This window comes from Pseudorasbora parva, chromosome 7 (assembly GCF_024679245.1).
Source record: "Pseudorasbora parva isolate DD20220531a chromosome 7, ASM2467924v1, whole genome shotgun sequence".
NCBI lineage: Eukaryota > Metazoa > Chordata > Actinopteri > Cypriniformes > Gobionidae > Pseudorasbora > Pseudorasbora parva.
In genome coordinates, this window is record NC_090178.1 from 35,964,685 (window position 1) to 35,987,392 (window position 22,708).

Consider the following 22,708-nt stretch of genomic DNA (forward strand, 5'->3'; position numbering starts at 1 on the left):
ACCACGGCTGACCCGTTTGCAGTGGACATTCTACAGAGACCGTCCTGGGACCTTTCCTTAGTTATCTTCTTCGCCTGTGATCCAGTATAAGAGATCTGTTTTCTCTGCATAACCTGTAGCTTATTTTCCCGTTTGAAGAGACTTGTTTCAGCGCTCTCTCTCTGCACTTGGATCCACTCTCTCCCTTTTGTTACACAGAGAATAAGAGCCAGAGCAACAGTTCCAATCTTCTTTCCATGACCATGTGACTGAAACGCTAATGTGAGACATTCAAACTGACCAATCAGACCAAACTTCCCCCACTGTACTACAGGTGTGGCACCCATTTGGCCTCCAGGCCGCTCATTGTCTTTAGGGATTACAAATGGCCCTTCTGTTAAGAGAGAGGGGGGTGGAAAGAGTACAGAAAATGTCTTTGTTCAATTCAAAAATCAATAATCTATGATTATTTTCAATTCTCTCAGTCCCCCTTGGCACATTTGGCCACGTTCATAAAGTCTCCAGAGGTGACAGAGTCCACAAAGACATTCTTCCAGTTGTAGATGTCATTTTCAGACTTGTCGTCCAAAAATGTTGCAAAAGCAGTTTGCCAGTCTTCAGTCTTTGTTCTCATTGCAGGCTTGCATGGGAAGGCTCCATCAAATGGTGTTGCATCATTCCCTGATATGCAAAATGTCCACTGAATACTTCACACCTTGAGTCACTGAAGGTTAGAGCAAACGCTTGTCCCTCTTTCTGAGAAAACAGGATGTGAACTTGTCCAGCAGAGATCCTGTGATTAAAAGAACATATTGCACAACAAAGAACAAAAGCACACATGGCATTTGTCATTAGTCAGAAGTTTGATGTGGTCAGATTAAAATGGTCTCTGGCAATGAGCCCTTAAATCAATGTGCTTAATGAAGGTTGAGAATAAAAATATCTCACAAGCGTTTACATTGTTTCTGGAAACATTAAAAATAAATTGCATTATAACAAAACAACAATCATTGCTGGTTTTAAACCCCACTTTTTCATGAAGAGTATATCAACAAAGTATTCAGTGTAACCAAATACAGAGATTCAATTGAATGGATGTCCAAAAAAAAACATTTTTCTAAATCAAATGGACAAAATACAAATAATTAGAAATTAAAAAAGTTTCAAAAATGTTTAAAATCAAATGCATTGTTACAATGATGAAATCAATGTTGGCACTTAGGTAAGAATTAGAAATACTAACGTAAATTTTAATATTTAGCTTGGTGAGACAAATAATAACTAACTTAATTAGTAAATCCAAAGAAAAACAAAAACAATAACTGGCAGAAATTCACAGTTACATATACAGTCTAGATGAAAAGAATTTTTGTGAGGCAGATGTAGATTTGACTTCTGTGAGTGCATTTAGTTGTGGCTATGTGTAAATCTTGCTCCAAAATCTTGGTTAGGAGGGTTTACAATTGTATTACACTGTACTACAGTTGTGGCACCCATTTGGCCTACAGGCCTTCAACCGCTCATTGTCTTTAGGAATTCCAAATGGCCCTTCTGGTAAGAGAGAGGGGGTGGAAAGCAGTGTTTGTTCAATTCAAAAATCAAATATATTTGATTATTTTTAATTCTTTCACTTTGTAAGTAATGAGCAAGATTTTAAAATGTATATGATGTTTAATAGGGAGCCAGTGCAGTGTTGACAGAACTGGAATAATATGATCATACTTCCTGGTTCTAGTAAGAACTCGAGCTGCTGCGTTTTGGACCAGCTGGAGTTTTGGACCAGAGCAGACAATTTTTCAGCCATTTAAAAGTCCTTTTGCATAGAATAATATAGAGCTTTTTTCACCTGTATAAGAGTTAAACCACCATTTAATGGGCCAAAGTCCATAAAAGTTTGAACGCTTCTTTAGGATCACGTGACGCATGCGCACGCCCGATTTGGTGAAGTTGTGTGCAAATCAGAGAAGAAGAGGGCTGCTTTCAGTCATTTAATGGATTTTCCATAGAAATGCATCATTTTGACACCTTTTTTAACTGTTATAGCGTCACCATGTGGCCGGCAGCTGCGTCCTTTTTTACACCACCACAAAATGAGCTCTTACATAAGCATGCTGAATTTGGTGCAAATATCTCCGGCAGTTGACTAGCCCATAAGTAAAAGCGGCTCCTCCCATCTGGAACGTTTTTGAGGCCCTTAGGGACCATGACCACAAATGTACACTATATTTGATAATTATTGACATTCAGACTCCAGAGAATGTCGCTGCGCAGGTTTGGTTCCGGTCAGGCCAGAAACTTAGGACTAGTTTGCAAAAGTAGGTTTTTGTAAAAAGAAACAATACCAGATTTTTTTTCTCAGGGTGACGAGCCCTTTTAGGCTTGAACCCCTAAACATGTCTTAACTTCATTGTAGTAGAATAGTAAAATCACAGTAGGCTACAGGGTCTCTCATAGCTCACTGCTTCAGCTGGACAGTGATGATGGAGCAATTAAACTTCTTTGATACTATCAACATCTAGTGGTTTCTACAAGAATTTCAGAAACATTTAGACTCCATCCATTTCAATGCTCATAGTGGTTGTTGTCTGTTTTTGTCAATTGGTGCCACTCAGATTGCATATCAGAATCATTAGATTGGATGCTAATATGCAGAACTACGATTGTTCCTTAAAAAGTAATAATGAGTCGCCTTTAAATTGAAACCACTGTGTCTAATGCACATAAATAAACTTCAAACAGATATGCTTAAAACTATATATAAATAATCCTTCTCTTCACTGCTTTTTAGAAGAAGAAAAAAAATCTTGTTTTGTACATATTTTATACATCATTATAATCTTTAAAACTTAACACAATACAAGTTTTGAATAAATACATATGCCATAATGTAATAGCTTAATGTAATGTAGGCTATAAGTTAACTAGGCCTACTCCGTAGAATTTACTTCAACATCACCACCATTAAGCATCCAACAAATCTTTCAGTCTTTCTTTAAAAAAAAAAAAAAATACAAAAAAGTTTGATAAAGGTCAAATTGATGGCTTGATGAATGGGTCAGAGCATCTCCAAAACTGCAGCTCTTGTGGGGTGTTCCCAATCTGCAATCTATCTCAGTTCAGTATCTATCTAGTTCAGTATCTAGTGGTCCAATGAAGGAACATGGTCATAGCCAGCGAAAAGGGTCATGCATGGTCAGCCAAGGCTCATTGATGTAACCGTGATATAAATGTGTCACTTACCTGGGGAACACATAGCACCAGGATTCACTATGGGAAGAAGGCAAGCCGACAGAGGCAGTGTGATCATTTGGGCAATGTCCTCCTGGAAACCTTGGGTCCTGCCATCCATTTGGATGATAATTTGACATGTACCATCTAACTAAGCATTGATGCAGTACACCCATACATGGAAGGAAACGGTTCCCAATGTGGCCTCTTTCAGCAGGATAATGTGCCACAAAGCAAAAAATGTTAACGATTGGTTTGAGAAGCACAACGAGTTTGAGGTGTTAACTTGGTACAGCACACCTTCAGGGGTCTAATGGAGTCCATGGGTGTGTCAATCAGCTTCCTGGTTCAGCACTGATCAGGACAATGGGCTGACTCCCTGATCAGTGCCCTGACTACTGAACTAGGGAGCTGATTGAGACGCACCCCATGCCTCAGTGGGTCAGGGCTGTTTTGGCAGCAAAACGGCAACACAACACATTATGTATGCACATCTGTAGCTATATTTCATCCCTCTATTATACTGACTGAACATAAACGAATCGCGCATTTGGAATAAACATTATGGTATTTTTCGTTGTTGGTGTGAATCGTCATCATTTTAGTCTTAATTCAATTGTAATGAGAGTAGATGTACACTTGATATGATCGCCTCCGATCACCTCACACTCCATTCCCAGTAGGTGGCGAAATATGCACTATAAGCTGGTTTGCCATCCGCCATAAAACATCAAAAGAAGAAGAAGAAGAAGAAGAAGAAGGTCGTCCTCCAAAACAATAGGAGGCGATCGCGTACGTAAAGGCTGGTTTAAAAAAAAACGTCGCGCGGTGGTTGTGGGTAAAATTCATGGCGGAGTTCTGAATCTGCTTTGGAGAGACACACCTTCCACTTTTTCTTTCTATATATTCAAATAGTGGAATTAACTAACGTCTTTACCCGTTGTAAAAGCGAATTAGCGTCCACGCATTTGAAGGAATGGCTGAAACAGGCTCAGGTAAGCGGCGTGTGTTATATTCAGACAGTCTGATAAACACTGCAGCTGTTCTTCAGCGCTGCCGTGAATGTAAACAGATCGTTTTAAACAAATAAAATCTTATTTTTGTATTCGTGTACATGTAACTTAAAAGGTTACACATGTATTACGAGAGTGTGTTAACGAGACCTAATCAAATAGTTAACTGCGTTGATGAACTGGCCTAATACTGTTTGTTCATGCGATATAATGTCAATTGTGCTTGTATAATTAGTTTATGATATTATACATGTATAAGAGTACTAACGTGTTCGTTTTTTTGACAGTTAGGCTTTTGAATGTACTTTGTTTTGATAGCTTGCTTTACAACGATCATAGTTATTGTTGTTTTGAAAGTTTAAAGCAGTCGAAAACGTAGTTTGCAGCCATACGTAATGGTAGTGAATGTTGTTAACTTAGTAGGTATTGCATGAGTTGATTCAAACATCTGTCACTTAACTGCATCTTTCCCTTCTCAAGATCAAACTGGTGACATGAAACATGACAACATTTCATCCCCTGGGATCTCAGATCAAGAGAAAGAGATGGCAACCAATGCTTTCGAGGCCTTTAACGTAAATAACTATAATTAAGTTGTCTAAGCAAAGCAAGTATGCATGAATATTTGTTGGCTACATTGTTATATGTTATATTGTAACGATGATGTCTCTTTAGACTGGAAGCTATGATGAGTCCCTAAAACACCTTGACAGCCTTCAGGAGCTAAACAAAGATGACTACAAGATTACAATGAATAAAGCAATTACTGAGTTTTATAAAAGTGGGCAGACAACAACTGGAACCTTGAAGCAGATGTTAATGACCTTGAAGAATCAGGTATGGTATTCCATTAATTTCTGTTTTATCGGGTGCGTTTACATGCACGTTTTTAAGCCGATTATGCCTAATAAGCTGACAATGAGCATGGTCATGTAAACGTGGTAACCCGTTTTCTTTTATCGGAGTACGTTCATAAACTGCGTAAGTATAAGCCGGTCGGGATCCGATTTCACGCTGCATGTAAACGTATTAACCTGCTTTCTGTCGGCTTACTAAAGTGCATGTGTGATAGGTGACAAAAACGCAAACTTAGAGCAGATTTAAACGCATCCAAACAGAGCGAGCTAGCGTTTTGCCTGAAATAAGGACATATATCACAACCACAGACTCTTTTAAGACCCTGTATGTTCTCTTATGATGCAGAAGTAGAAGAGGTTCAGTCAAAACGCTGCATCTGTAACTGCATGAGGGATAATATGAGTCATGAATCTCCCGCTGACACGGTGCATGCTTTATTTAACATCGCTACTGACGTAACATTTGAAAAACTCTGAGTCAGATACAAAAATTATTATTTTTGACATTGCTGCAAGGAAATAACCCGGTATATTAATAAAGTCATGTAAATGCAGTTTACTTGCATTTTCAGTTTACTGGTTTGCATGTAAACGGGGAAAACTGATTATTTCAATAAGCTGATATTTATGAGTTATCAGCTTACTGGTGTGCATGTAAACGCACCCGTTGTCTCATGTCGCTCAACAAATGCATATTGGCCTGCTATTATAATTATTAGTTATTATTAGGGCTGCCCTCAACTAAAGATCTTTCTAGTTGACTATTGGTTGTTCATTTAAGTGATTAGTCAACTAATCACATGTGTATATTAATAAGCCAAATCATAATAATGAGCCTTTAATTGCCTATACAGAGCCTAATTAGCATTCAAATGCATGCATAAAGCTTGCCACAAGCGCACTTGCAAAAGTAATGATTTTGAATGTGTCGTGAAAAAAACAACAAGGAGACTGTCTGCTCAGTTTAATAATTTATTGATATATTAGTGTTTTTGGCTGCAGTGATATTGACAATGCTAACTCTGCAGAATAGTGCACACACCTATTTGCACATTTCATAACATAATCATAGAGTATTTGTTTTCCATTTTAATCTCTCCATTAAAAAATAGACATTTCAAGCTTTCGATATATGTTTTTTTTAAATCATATCTGAGGAAAGTTCATGCTGAGTTGCGGTTTATTCATTTTTAGATGGCAGAAAGCGTCTTTTTGTGGTCTTTATTGTACAATAGTACAAAATTTAGTTATTGTGAGTGCACACAAATAAAATGAATCTGTTTCGAATTATGTGTTAGGCAACTGTTTTTGTTCTTTTTTTAATCTCGGCTCTTGTACTCTTGATGTAAGACCACAAATTACGGAGTATTTTAAGATAAATGCAAGTAAATGCCTCCATGTCATGCAGTAAAGGCCAAATTACTTCACTTTTTACTTGAGGGTTAGCGCACAGTGCACATGATGCAAAATTTGTCATCAGAAAAGTACGTGCGTACTGTGCATCCACCGCTGGATTTGTGAAACTGCGCGTACTTTGTACATGGTTTGTAACTCGTGGCAAGAGATTGCTTAACTGCGCATGTGTCAAATGCCTGTTTACACATAAAGTCAAAAGAAGTATACATGGCAAGTCTTTGCATTTCACTGCGCATATGTGTAAAAAAAAAGTATACATTTGGCTTAAGCATGCTAATAGCTTCCACACTCCACATAAACACTTGAATATGCAGCTCATAAAAGGCTATTGCACATTTATTTAGGCTAATGTGAGAGCGAGCGGCCATGAAAAGTTGCTACCATATTTAAGGTTGATGGATGATAGGCAAACATTTGGGTTTTCCTGCCTGACATACTGTAATTACCACAAGGGCATGGCGTTAACAATCTGCCCCACACGGACTGCGTGTCTTCGCCAAAAGGTTATTTCTTTTGTTTGACTAACCAACATTTTTGGTCAATTAAGCCACTTCTAGTTGACTAGTGATTGGTTGACTATTAGGGGGCAGCTCTAGTTATTATTATGGGTTATTACTTATAGCTAATCATTGTTTGCAGATGAATACAGCTGTGGAAGATATTGATGGTTTGGATGATGTCGAGAACAGTATCCTCTACTACAATCAAGCAGTGATCCATTACCACATGCGACAGTATTCAGAAGCTATATCCATTGGGGAGAAGCTCTACCAGTTTCTTGAACCTTTTGGTATGTTTCAGAGTGCAAATAAAGTATGGTACAGCAGCGAGTTCATGCACTAGCACCTGAAGTGTTAGGTCTTTTAGCTGGTGCAGTAGTGTGGCATGGCTTGATGGGTTTCTCTGTCCTAGAAGAAAGGTTTGCTCAGGCCGTTTGTTTCCTGTTGGTGGATCTGTACCTGCTAACCTTCCAGCCAGAAAAGGCACTGCACCTGCTGGCTGTGCTGGAGAAGCTCACCGTGAAGGAAGGGAACAGCAAAAACGGCAAAGGAGAGGTGAGCGATGTACAACTCCTTCCAAATAACTTGAGGTTTTGATTTTGTTCCTGTCTCACTAGTTCTTGTTGTTATATTTAAAGTGATAACATCTGTAAGAACAACATCCAAAGAGTGCATTTTTCAAATAACATTACTGATAAACCAATGTAGGGTTCTGATGGCAGAATTTTTCCATCATTGTTTTCTTCTTTTGATTGAGAAGCTTGAGTTCAGGAAAAACTGATATGTTTAATTATAATCTTTATTGGCATTGTTTAGAACGAGAATGCTATTTAATGGACCAAGTTCACTTCTTTTCAAAGGTTGAGTGATTTTTTTTTTTGTGTGAAAGAAGTCCCTTCTGCTAATCAAGGCTGCAATTATTTCATAAGAAACGCAGTAAAACTAGTAATATTACAGAATATTATTAAATAATCCTTTATTTTAATATATTTTAAAATGTAATTTATTCCTTTAATGGCACAACAGAATTTTCAGCATTTTTCAGTGTCACATGATCCTGCAAAAATATTTCTAATATGATAATTTGCTGCTAAATTTTGAAAATGGTTGTACTACTTAATATTTTTTTTGGAAACCATGATATGTCTTTGAATTAAAAAAAAACACTGCGCTTATTTGAAATAAAGGTAACACTTTACATTGCGTTTCAGTTTGTCAACATTAGTTGACTATATAAATGAACATGAAATAACGCTTAAAAATACTTGTTGAGCATTTATTGATTTCAGTTCATATTAATTCAACATTTACTAATACATGTTTAAAATCAAAAGTTGTATCTGTTAACATTATTTAATGGACCTTAGATAGATAACATGAACTAGCAATGAAGAATTAACTAATGTTAACAAGGAATAAAAAATACAAATGTATTGCTCATTGTCAATTATTGGTAGTAAATGCATTAAATAACATTAAAGGGTTAGTTCACCCAAAAATGAAAATGTGATGTTTATCTGCTTACCCCCAGTGCATCCAACATGTAGGTGTCTTTGTTTCTTCAGTAGAATGCAAATTAAGATTTTTAACTCCAACCATTGCTGTGTGCCAGTCATAATGCATGTGAATGGGTAACAACTCTAAGAGAGCAAAACAAAACAAAAAAACATGCTTGGACAACATGCACACAAACCCTGCTGCTCCTGACGACACATTGATGTCTTAAGACACAAAACCGATCAGTTTCTGTGAGAAACGCAACAGTGTTTGTTTTTTTTACCTCATATCGCGGCGATTCTAGATCTAGTGTTCCCATCTGCTATTACTTCCGTCTGATAAGGTCAAACTGGTGCAATCATATATATATATATATATATATATATATATATATATATATATATATATATATATATATATATATATATATATATATAATTACTCATTAGTGCCTGTGTGGATCGGTCGAATGAAATTGCTCTCATAGAGTTGTTACCCATTCACATGCATTATGACTGGCACACAGCAACGGTTGGAGTTAAAAATCTTAATTTGAATGCACTGGGGGTAAGCAGATAAACATCTTTTTGGGTGATCTAACCCTTTAACTAATGAGAACTTATTGTGAAGTGTTCCTAAAATAAAAATATTTAACGCATCTTTACTGTCACGTCCTTGCTGAATAAAAGTATTATTTTCTTTCAAAAATAAATCTTACTGCCTTATTACATTTTTATCAGTTACACTTTATTTTACAGTGTTCTTGTTACATATGTTATATGTACTTACTATAGTAATAAAAGTAAATGATCTAATCCTACACTAAACCGAAGTACATGTAGATAATCAATGTTACACCATATTTAAATATATAATTACACTAACAATGACACCTTAAAATAAAGTGTAACCCTTTATTTTAAGGTGACATACTACATTGTACTAATTCAAACAGGTACTGAGTAATATGATTAACTACATGTACTTACTTTAGAGTTCCTGTTAGGGTTAGTTACTTGTAATTATGCACAATTTACTAGAGGTGTAAGAAAATATCGATACACGTGAATATCACGATATTATGTTTGGCGATACTGTATCGATTCTCAAAAACGCTGTATCGATATTTATATATTTATTTATGTTAGGGCCGGGACATTAACGCGTTAATTAAGATTAATTAATTACGTGACTTTAACGAGTTAATTAATTACGCAAAAAAAAAAAAACATTTAACCGCATTTATTTTTGCACCGCGGAACGTTTTTCAATAAATCAGTTTCGACGGACCGATTATACTGGAACACCAACTAGCGCTCCGGAGTCACGACAACAACATGGGTGCGTCTCAATCAGCTCCCTAGTTCAGTAGTCAGGGCACTGATCAGGGAGTCAGCCCATTGACTTATGTCTTGATCAGTGCCCTGACTAGGGAACTAGGGAGCTGATTGAGACGCAGGGCATGAGTGAACATGACGAAGAAGCTGATGAGACTGCTTTGCTTGGCCCCGTGGATGGGAAATTTTGTTTTAAAAAACGAAAGAATGGAAGCGTCGTCAAGAGCAGGGTTGTGTGCAAGCGATACAACAAGGAATTTGCGTATCACCGCAGCACATCGAGCCTCAAATATCACAATTAAAGCTGCGAGCAGCGATGACGGGCCCAAGCCGGTGGCACCGCCACCCCGGTGGCATCAGCTTAACTGTGCACAGCAGGCCAATAGGCATTTAATATGGGAAAAAATAAATAAAGGGACTATGTCAAAGTCAATTGAATTCACCTCATTAACTGCAGCAACTGGTGCTGCTATGACCAGGAACCACAACACTCACATCTCTGAGATCAATTACATTTTATTCTTTAATTTTATGTCAGATGATGTCAAATGTCAATTTCAAATGAGTGCAGAATACTGTCCAAATGCTGAAGTTGTATTATCCTTACACTTCTCTTAAAAATAAATTAAGCCAAATCACAGAGACCGCAACAATGATTTTAATATCAGTGTCAGGTAAGAGTAATATGCGTGCATATAATTTATGGAAGTTTATTATAAACAGGCACTTTAATAAGATCATGTGAAATTAACTTTTTTTATCCATTTGAATTCTATCAATAAAAAATTAGTTTAAAGAGGTGTCATACGTGATCTTTGCAAACACAGCACATGACCTTCTTTAAAGCCCATGTTATAGAAAACAATTAAAAGTATTGGGACATCACTTTCAATTATGTGCAAATATATTTTTTGCAGCTCAAAATTTTGTAAGTTCAGAAGACCAGTATTTAATTAAAGATATAATATATGTTTTAGTTTTTTACTTATTTTTCACAATAAAGTGATAGATATTTGTGATAGCCTATGATATGAAAGGGTTAAATTATGAAAACACAAGAGAAAAGGTGACACACACAGAGTGAGAGAGACCCCCTCCACACACACACACACACACACACACACACACACAGAGTGATCCTAAGAGAGGGAGAGTGAGGGGGAGGGGGAATGACAGACACAAAATCTAAACAGTGAGAGAACATTGTTTTTATTTCACTGTCTGAAAACACTGTTTTGCAATAACAACAATAGTTTTATCTTCAAAACAGTGTTCCCTAGGACATATCCAACCTGGTTACTAAATAAGGCTACACTTCCAACTTCTGGTTATTCTATATACCGGTAGCTCATTGGTTATCATTTTTGTCCTTAAACATTAATCTTCTCATTTTTAAGTTACACACACCAATTACTTTTTGTTGAAAAAGACAATTAAATGTGTTTTTTCCTTTGTTAGTAATTTTTTTTAAATATTTATGTTTTATTAATAATTATTTGTATTAACACAATTATTTAACTAATTATATAAAACAATATTGTCAATGCCCTTCAAATAAACTGGTTTTATACATTTATTTTTTTATTCAAACCCAGAATAATATGTTTTATCATTTAATGCAGGCCAAAGCACAGCATTGAGAGGTAATCTTTTTAGCGCACACACACACACACACACACACACACACACACACACACACACACACACACACACACACACACACACACACACATGTCTGGTTCACTATCTTTCTGGGGACTCATAGACGTAATGGTTTTTATGCTTTACAAACCATATATTCTGTCCTCCTGCCCCTACCCCTAAACCTACCCATTTCACAAAACTTTCTGCATTTTTACATTTTCAAAATAACTCATTCTGTATGATTTATAAGCTTTTGTACCCATTGGGACCTCAATTTAGGCCCCTACAGTGACATGTGTCCCCATGAGTCTGTGTGCATTCAGGTTGAAGTCCCCACCAGGCTAGAACAACACACACACACACACACACACACACACACACACACACACACACACACACACACACAGTAGTAATGCTGAAGTATGCTGCAGGCAACTCAAATCAGCTCAGCCCATCCCCCCATCCACAACACCCCCCTTCACCCCCCCGCCCCTGCCCCTCACACACACACACACACACACACACACACACACACACACACACACACACACACTCATGTCTGGTTCACTATCTTTTTCTGGGGACTCACCATAGATGTAATGGTTTTTATGCTGTACAAACCATATATTCTGTCCTCATACACTGCTCCTACCCCTAAACCTACCCATCACACAACTTTCTGCATTTTCACCTTTTCAAAGTAACTCATTCTGTTTGATTTATAAGCTTTTGTACCCATTGGGAAGTCCCCATGAGTCTGTGTGCATTCAGGTTTAAGTCCCCACCAGGCTAGAAAACCATTCACACACACACACAGAGGTAAGGTTTTTTTGCTTGAAAACTTATACAATATTGCCCTCTACTGGACATTTAAGTGAGAGCATAAGTGTTGAAAAAAAAACCAGTGTGCTATATAGAATAACCAGCAGGTGGGAGTATAGCCTTATTTATGAACCAGTTACTTGTGTTTCTCTTTTGTCTTTTTTAGCCTTTTGCTAAGGGAAAACCGTTTGAGATATCCAATTACCGTTCACATTTTAGCATCTTCTGTATATTTGCTTCATGTTGTCCGAGTTTGGAGGAGATTGAATGAATCGCTTTTGAGGAGAAGGTAAAAACTCAGAGCTCGCTTTCGACTTCTTGTTATCTTCCAACCAAATTATCTGACTTCCTGTTGGTCAGAGCTAATGACAGTAAATTAGAAAGTTGTCCGGCTCAAAATGTACAATATATATACCGAGTTTGGTGAATGTAGATAAAACTAACCCCCCGCTTTGGACAAAAGATGGCGCTACTGAGCCCCTCTACCACGCCCGTTTCTGAACCTTTGCTTGCATCTTCTGGACAGCATGTCTGATGTGTGTGTTGAGTTTCATGCAATTTCAAGCATGTGAAGAGTCTCAAAAACACCAAAAAAGATTATTGGACTTTGACACATTGCCATGACAACAGTTTTTCTAGAATCAGGAATCCATTCATATGTCTATATCTGCCATGTTTTGACATTATACTGATGAAGTTTGAAGTAAATCGGGTGAAAATAAGATGGGGATTTAAAGCAATTTTGAAAGTGACACACTTCCTGCTGCCAGTTGGTGGCGCTATAACTTTGTCTCACAAAAGTCATATCCATGTGATCGGCCTCTTACAACGAACACACAGCTGAAGTTTCATCAAAATGAATTAATGTATGCAAAAGTTATAACACACTTCCTGTTTCCTTTTTCTCGCCATAAATTCGTCTCTTCGCCACGGCCAAACCGTTTGAGAAATCAGAAAGTTGCTCGCAATTTGGCATCCTCAGTGTCTTGACTTCATGCTGACTGAGTTTGGTGCTGATCGGGTGAATCGTCTAGGAGGAGTATCGCAAATTCCACAGCATGCGTTTTCCGAACAACCCATAATAGCTCACTTCCTGTTGGGCTGACGCATAACTTAGAGCACGAAAGTTGTTCGGCCCGATGAGCTCTATATGTGTACCGAGTTTCATATATGTACGTGCAAGTTGGTTTGATTTATAGACCATGTTTTCAGACCCCACTTTAGGGGGCGCTGTCGAGCCCCCCTGCCACGCCCGGGTCCCAGCCTCAGCCCGGCCCTGATGGCCGCGCATTCTGATGCGTGTGCAAAGTTTCAAGAGTTTTCGAGCATGGGAAGGGCCCCAAAAATGCCCAAATAGTCGCGTAAAAAAATAATAATAATAATAATAATAATTAAAGCTGCGAGCAGCGATGACGGGCCCAAGCCGGGGGCACCGCCACCCCGGTGGCATCAGCTTAACTGTGCACAGCAGGCAATAGGCATTTAATATGGGAAAAAATAAATAAAGGGACTATGTCAAAGTCATTTGAATTCACCTCATTAACTGCAGCAACTGGTGCTGCTATGACCAGGAACCACAACACTCACATCTATGAGATCAATTACATTTTATTCATTAATTTTATGTCAGATGATGTCAAATGTCAATTTCAAAATGAGTGCAGAATACTGTCCAAATGCTGAAGTTGTATTATCCTTACACTTCTCTTAAAAATAAATTAAGCCAAATCACAGAGACCGCAACAATGATTTTAATATCAGTGTCAGGTAAGAGTAATATGCGTGCATAAAATTTATAGAAGTTTATTATAAACAGCCACTTTTATAAGATCATGTGAAATTATATTTTTTTATCCATTTGAATTTTAATCAATAAATAATTAGTTTAAAGAGGTGTCATACGTGATCTTTGCAAACACAGCACATGACCTTCTTTAAAGCCCATGTTATAGAAAACAATTAAAAGTATTAGGATATCACTTTCAATTATGTGCAAATGTATTTTTTGCAGCTCAAAATATTGTAAATTCAGAAGACCAGTGTTATATATAATACATTTTTTAAAACTTATTTTTCACAATAAAGTGATAGAAATTGCTGATATAGCCTATGATATGAAAGGGTTAAATTATGAAAAACAAGAAACAAGGCGACATACACAGAGTGAGAGCGACCCCCTCCACACACACACACACACACACACACACACACAGAGTGATCCTGAGAGAGAAGGGGGGGGGGGAAGGGGGGGAATGACAGACACAAAATCTAAACAGTGGGAGAACATTGTTTTTATTTCACTGTCTGAAAACACTGTTTTGCAATAACAACAATAGTTTTATCTTCAAAACAGTGTTCCCTAGGACATATCCAACCTGGTTACTAAATAAGGCTACACTCTCACCTTCTGGTTATTCTATATGCCGGTTGCTCATTGGTTCTCATTTTTGTCCTTAAACAAAAGGCATTAATCTTCTCATTTTTTTAAGTTACACACACTACTTTTTTTTCCTTTTCTTTTTAAAGACAATTAAATGTGTTTTTTCTTTTGTTAGTAATGTTTTTTTAAATATTTATATTTTTTTATTAATAATTATTTGTATTAACACAATTATTTAACTAATTATATAAAACAATATTGTCAATGCCCTACAAATAAACTGGTTTTATACATGAATTTTTTTATTCAAACCCAGAATAATATGTTTAATCCTTTAATGCAGGCCAAAGCACAGCATTGAGAGGTAATCTTTTTAGACAGAAGAGTGGCTCTCACACACACACACACACACACACACACACACACACACACACACACACACACACACACACACTGTAGAAACCAGTGACACGTGTCCCAATGAGTCTGTGTGCATTCAGGTTGAAGTCCCCACCAGGCTAGAAAAAAGAACACACACACACACACACACACACACACACACAGTAGTAATGCTGAAGTATGCTGCAGGCAACTCTTATCAGTTAAGCCCATCCACCATCCCCCATCCACAACCCCCCCCCCCCCTCCCACACACACACACACACACACACTGTAGAAATCAATGACACATGTCCCCATGAGTCTGTGTGCATTCAGGTTGAAGTCCCCACCAGGCTAGAAAAAAGAACACACACACACACACACACACACACACACACACACACACACACACACACACACACACACACACACACACACACTAGTAATGCTAAAGTATGCTGCAGGCAACTCTTATCAGTTCAGCCCATCCACCCCACACACACACACACACACACACACTCATGTCTGGTTCACTATCTATTTGGGGACTCACCGTAGACATAATGGTTTTTATGCTGTACAAACCATATTCTGTCTTCCTACACAGCTCCTACCCCTAAACCTACCCATCACACAAAACTTTCTGCATTTTTACATTTTCAAAAGAACTCATTCTGTCTGATTTATAAGCTTTTGTACCCATTGGGAAGTCCCCATGAGTCTGTGTGCATTCAGGCTTAAGTCCCCACCAGGCTAGAACAACACACACACACAGAGGCAAGGTTTTTTGCTTGAAAACTTATACAATATTGCCCTCTACTGGACATTTAGGGGAGAGCATGTGTTGAAAAAAAAAAAAAAAAAAAAACACAGTGTGATTATATAGAATAACCAGCAGGTGGGAGTATAGCCTTATTTATGAACCAGGCACTTGTGTTCTTATTTTGTGTTTTTTAGCCTTTTGCTATGGGAAGACCGTTTGAGATATCCAATAACCGTTCGCATTTTAGCATCTTCTGTATATTTACTTCATGTTGTCCGAGTTTGGAGGAGATTGAATGAATCGCTTTTGAGGAGAAGGTAAAAACTCAGAGCTCGCTTTGCCACTTCTTGTTATCTTCCAACCAAATTATCTGACTTCCTGTTGGTCAGAGCTAATGACTGTAAATTAGAAAGTTGTCCGGCTCGAAATGTACAATATATATACCGAGTTTGGTGAATGCAGATAAAACTAACCCCCCACTTTGGACAAAAGTGACACACTTCCTGCTGCCAGTTGGTGGCGCTATAACTTTGACTCACAAAAGTCATATCCATGTGATCGGCCTCTTACAACGAACACACAGCTGAAGTTTCATCAAAATGAATTAATGTATGCAAAAGTTATAACACACTTCCTGTTTCCCTTTTCTCGCCATAAATTTGTCTCTTCGCCACGGCCAAACCGTTTGAGATATCAAAAAGTTGCTTGCAATTTAGCATCCTCGGTGTCTTGACTTCATGCTGACCGAGGTGGGTGCTGATCGGGTGAATCGTCTAGGAGGAGTATCGCAAATTCCAGAGCATGCGTTTTCCGAACAACCCATAATAGCTCACTTCCTGTTGGGCAAAGCTTATGACTATGAGTGCGGAAGTTGTTTGGCCCGATGAGATCTATAAGTGTACCGAGTTTCATACATGTACGTGCAAGTGTGTTTAATATATAGACCCAGTTTATCAAGGGGGCGCTGTTGAGCCCCCCTGCCACGCCCGGGTCAAAGGCCTCTGCCCGACCCTGTTGGCCGCGCATTCCGATGCGTGTGCAAAGTTTCAAGAGTTTTCGAGCATGGGAAGGGCCCCAAAAATGCCCAAAAGGCGAAAAGATAATAATAATAATAATAATAATAATAATCCTTAGAAGAACAATAGGGCTCTTCGCCCTTTCAGGGCTTGGGCCCTAATAAAAATCCTTAGAAGAACAATAGGGCTCTGCGCCCTTTCAGGGCTTGGGCCCTAATTAAAGCTGCGAGCAGCGATGGCGGGCCCAAGCCGGTGGCACCGCCACCCCGGTGGCATCAGCTTAACTGTGCACAGGAGGCCAATAGGCATTTAATATGGGAAAAAATAAATATAGGGACTATGTCAAAGTCATTTGAATTCACCTCATTACCTGCAGCAACTGGTGCTGCTATGACCAGGAACCACAACAGTCACATCTATGAGATCAATTACATTTTATTCATTAATTTTATGTCAGATGATGTCAAATCTCAATTTCAAAATGAGTGCAGAATACTGTCCAAATGCTGAAGTTGTATTATCCTTACACTTCTCTTAAAAATAAATTAAGCCAAATCACAGAGACCGCAACAATGATTTTAATATCAATGTGAGGTAAGAGTAATATGCGTGCATATAATTTATGGAAGTTTATTATAAACAGCCACTTTTATAAAATCATGTGAAATTATTATTTTTTTAATCCATTTGAATTCTATCAATAAATAATTAGTTTACAGAGGTGTCATACGTGATCTTTGCAAACACAGCACATGACCTTCTTTAAAGCCCATGTTATAGAAAACAATTAAAAGTATTAGGATATCACTTTCAATTATGTGCAAATGTATTTTTTGCAGCTCAAAATATTGTAAGTTCAGAAGACCAGTATTTTATATATATATATATATAATACATTTTTTTCACATTAAAGTGATAGATATTGCTGATAGCTATTATGATATGAAAGGGTTAAATTATGAAAAAACAAGAGACAAGGCGACACACACAGAGTGAGAGAGACCCCCTCCACACACACATACACACAGACAGACACACACACACACACACAGAGTGAGAGAGACCCCCTACACACACACACACACACACACACACACACACACACACACACACATAGAGTGATCCTGAGAGAGTCAGGGGGAGGGGGAATGACAGACACAAAATCTAAACAGTGAGAGAATATTGTTTTTATTTCACTATCTGAAAACACTGTTTTGCAATAACAACAATAGTTTTATCTTCAAAACAGTGTTCCCTAGGACATATCCCACCTGGTTACTAAATAAGGCTACACTCCCACCTTCTGGTTATACTATATTTAGTTATTCTATATTTATATTTAAACAAAAGGCATTAATCTTCTCATTTTTTAAGTTACACACTACTTTTTTTTTCTTTTTTTAAAGACAATTAAATGAGTTTTTTTCTTTTGTTAGTAATTTTTATATTTATATTTTTTTATTAATAATTATTTGTATTAACACAATTATTTAACTAATTATATAAAACAATATTGTCAATGCCCTACAAATAAACTGGTTTTATACTTTTTTTTTTTTTATTCAAACCCAGAATAAAATGTTTTATCCTTCAACGCAGGCCAAAGCACAGCATTGGGAGGTAATCTTTTTAGACAGAAGAGTGGCTCACACACACACACACACACACACACACACACACACACACACAGTAGAAATCAGTGACACGTGTCCCCATGAGTCTGTGTGCATTCAGGTTGAAGTCCCCACCAGGCTAGAAAAAAGAACACAAACACACACGCACGCACACACACACACACACACACACACACACACACACACACACACACACACACACACACACACACACACACACACACACACACACACACACACACACACACACACACACACACACACACACACACACACACACACACACACACACACACACACAGTAGTAATGCTGAAGTATGCTGAAGGCAACTCTTATCAGTTAAGCCCATCAACCATCCCCCATCCACAACATACACACCCACCCACAAACACACACACATACACACACACTCATGTCTGGTTCACTATCTTTCTGGGGACTCATAGACGTAATGGTTTTTATGCTGTACAAACCATATATTCTGTCATCCTACACTACTCCTACCCTAAACCTACCCATCACACAAAACTTTCTTCAAAAGAACTCATTCTGTCTGATTTATAAGCTTTTGTACCCATTGGGACGTCCCCATGAGTCTGTGTGCATTCAGGTTTAAGTCCCCACTAAGCTAGAAAAGCATTCACACACCCAGAGAGGCAAGGTTTTTTGCTTGAAAACTTATACAATATTGCCCTCTACTGGTCATTTAAGTGAGAGCATAAGTGTTGAGAAAAAAAAAGAAAAAAAAAACTGTGATTATATAGAATAACCAGCAGGTGGGAGTATAGCCTTATTAATGAACCAGGCATGTGTGTTCTTATTTAGTCTTTTTTAGGCTTTTGCTACGGGAAAACCGTTTGAGATATCCAATAACCGTTCGCATTTTAGCATCTTCTGTATATTTACTTAATGTTGTCCGAGTTTGGAGGAGATTGAATGAATCGCTTTTGAGGAGAAGGTAAAAACTCAGAGCTCACTTTCGACTTCTTGTTATCTTCCAACCAAATTATCTGACTTCCTGTTGGTCAGAGCTAATGACTGTAAATTAGAAAGTTGTCCGGCTCAAAATGTACAATATATATACCGAGTTTGGTAACTGTAGATAAAACTAACCCCCCGCTTTGGACAAAAGATGGCGCTACTGAGCCCCTCTACCACGCCCGTTTCTGAATCTTTGCTTGCATCTTCTGGACAGCATGTCTGATGTGTGTGTTGAGTTTCATGTAATTTCAAGCATGTGAAGAGTCTCAAAAACACCAAAAAAGATTATTAGACTTTGACACGTTGCCATGACAACAGTTTTTCTAGAATCAGGAATCCATTAATATGTCTATATCTGCCATGTTTTGACATTATACTGATGAAGTTTGAAGTAAATCGGGTGAAAATAAGATGGGTATTTAAAGCAATTTTGAAAGTGACACACTTCCTGCTGCCAGTTGGTGGCGCTATAACTTTGTCTCACAAAAGTCATATCCATGTGATCGGCCTCTTACAACGAACACACAGCTGAAGTTTCATCAAAATGAATTAATGTATGCAAAAGTTATAACACACTTCCTGTTTCCCTTTTCTCGCCATAAATTTGTCTCTTCCCCACGGCCAAACCGTTTGAGATATCAAAAAGTTGCTTGCAATTTAGCATCCTCAGTGTCTTTACTTCATGCTGACCGAGTTTGGTGCTGATCGGGTAAATCGTCTAGGAGGAGTATCGCAAATTTCAGAGCATGCGTTTTCCGAACAACCCATAATAGCTCACTTCCTGTTGGGCTGACGCATAACTTAGAGCACGAAAGTTGTTTGGCCCGATGAGCTCTATATGTGTACCGAGTTTCATATATATACGTGGAAGTTGGTTTGATTTATAGACCACGTTTTCAGACCCCACTTTAGGGGGCGCTGTCGAGCCCCCCTGCCACGCCCGGGTCCCAGCCTCAGCCCGGCCCTGATGGCCGCGCATTCTGATGCGTGTGCAAAGTTTCAAGAGTTTTCGAGCATGGGAAGGGCCCCAAAAATGCCCAAATAGTCGCGTAAAAAAATAATAATAAATTAAAGCTGCGAGCAGCGATGACGGGCCCAAGCCGGGGGCACCGCCACCCCGGTGGCATCAGCTTAACTGTGCACAGCAGGCCAATAGGCATTTAATATGGGAAAAAATAAATAAAGGGACTATGTCAAAGTCATTTGAATTCACCTCATTAACTGCAGCAACTGGTGCTGCTATGACCAGGAACCACAACACTCACATCTATGAGATCAATTACATTTTATTCATTAATTTTATGACAGGTGATGTCAAATGTCAATTTCAAAATGAGTGCAGAATACTGTCCAAATGCTGAAGTTGTATTATCCTTACACTTCTCTTAAAAATAAATTAAGCCAAATCACAGAGACCGCAACAATGATTTTAATATCAGTGTCAGGTAAGAGTAATATGCGTGCATATAATTTATGGAAGTTTATTCTAAACAGCCACTTTTATAAAATCATGTGAAATTATTTTTTCATTCATTTGAATTCTATCAATAAATAATTAGTTTAATGGGGGTGTCATACGTGATCTTTGCAAACACAGCACATGACCTTCTTTAAAGCCCATGTTATAGAAAACAATTAAAAGTATTAGGATATCACTTTCAATTATGTGCAAATGTATTTTTTGCAGCTTAAAATTTTGTAAGTTCAGAAGACCAGTATTTAATTAAAGATATAATATATATTTTAGTTTTTTACTTATTTTTCACAATAAAGTGATAGATATTTGTGATAGCCTATGATATGAAAGGGTTAAATTATGAAAAAAACAAGAGACAAGGTGACACACACACAGAGTGAGAGAGACCCTCTCCACACACACACACACACACACACACACACACACACACACACACACACACACACACACACACACACACACACACACACAGTAGTAATGCTGCAGGCAGCCCTTATCAGCTCAGCCCATCCCCCCATCCACACAAACACACACACACACACACACACACACACACACACACACACACACACACACACACACACACACACACACACACACACACACACACAGTAGTAATGCTGCAGGCAGCCCTTATCAGCTCAGCCCATCCCCCCATCCACACAAACACACACACACATACACACACACTAGCATACGTACACTCATGTCTGTTTCACTATCTTTCTGGGGACTCATAGACGTAATGGTTTTTATGCTGTACAAACCATATATTCTGTCCTCCTACACTGCCCCTAAACCTACCCATCACACAAAACTTTCTGCATTTTTACATTTTCAAAAGAACTCATTCTGTATGATTCATAAGCTTCTGTACCCATTGGGACCTCAGTTTAGGTCCCTACAGTGACACGAGTCCCAATGAGTCTGTGTGGATTCAGGTTGAAGTCCCCAACAGGCTAGAAAACCACACACACACACACACACACACACACACACACACACACACACACACTGTAGTAAGCTGCAGGTAGAAATCAGCCCCCCTCCCTCTCTCTCCACACACACACACACACACACACACACACACACACACACACACACACACACACACACACACACACACACACTGTAGTAAGCTGAAGGTAGAAATCAGCCCCCCTCCCTCTCTCTCCACACACACACACACACACACACACACACACAGTATGGGGGGGCCCATCCCCCCTCCACACACACACACACACACACACACACACACTCATGTCTGGTTCGCTATCTTTTTGGGGACTCATAGACGTAATGGTTTTTATGCTGTACAAACCATATATTCTGTCCCCCTACAGTGCCCCTGCCCCTAAACCTACCCATCACACAACTTTCTGCATTTTCACCTTTTCAAAAGAACTCATTCTGTCTGATTTATAAGTTTTTAAACCCATTGGGAGGTCCCCATGAGTCTGTGTGCATTCAGGTTTAAGTCCCCACCAGGCTAGAAAACCATTCACACACACACACAGAGGCAAGGTTTTTTTGCTTGAAAACTTATACAATATTGCCCTCTACTGGTCATTTAAAGGAGAGCATGTTTTGAAAAAAAAAAAAAAAAAAAAAACAGTGTGATATATAGAATAACCAGCAGGTGGGAGTATAGCCTTATTTATGAACCAGGCACTTGTGTTCTTATTTTGTGTTTTTTAGGCTTTTGCTACGGGACCACCGTTTGAGATATCCAATAACCGTTCGCATTTTAGCATCTTCTGTATATTTACTTCATGTTGT

At 38.3% G+C, this 22,708-nt stretch overlaps 1 protein-coding gene across 4 annotated transcripts in view; it reads left to right on the forward strand.

Annotated features, from left to right (window-relative positions):
* The first annotated feature begins 4,006 nt into the window (after positions 1-4,006).
* The window catches only part of cnot10 (CCR4-NOT transcription complex, subunit 10), a 41,258-nt gene continuing 22,556 nt past the window's right edge, over positions 4,007-22,708 (forward strand). Inside the window, exons 1-5 of one of the 4 annotated variants that reach the window (XM_067449799.1) lie at positions 4,007-4,202; positions 4,701-4,795; positions 4,896-5,057; positions 7,133-7,283; positions 7,406-7,548. In XM_067449799.1, coding sequence (XP_067305900.1) covers positions 4,184-4,202; positions 4,701-4,795; positions 4,896-5,057; positions 7,133-7,283; positions 7,406-7,548 — 570 coding nt within the window. In that variant the 5' untranslated portion in view covers positions 4,007-4,183. The remainder of the gene's footprint in view (positions 4,203-4,700; positions 4,796-4,895; positions 5,058-7,132; positions 7,284-7,405; positions 7,549-22,708) is intronic. The other 3 variants (XM_067449801.1, XM_067449800.1, XM_067449802.1) reach the window with 3 other exon arrangements.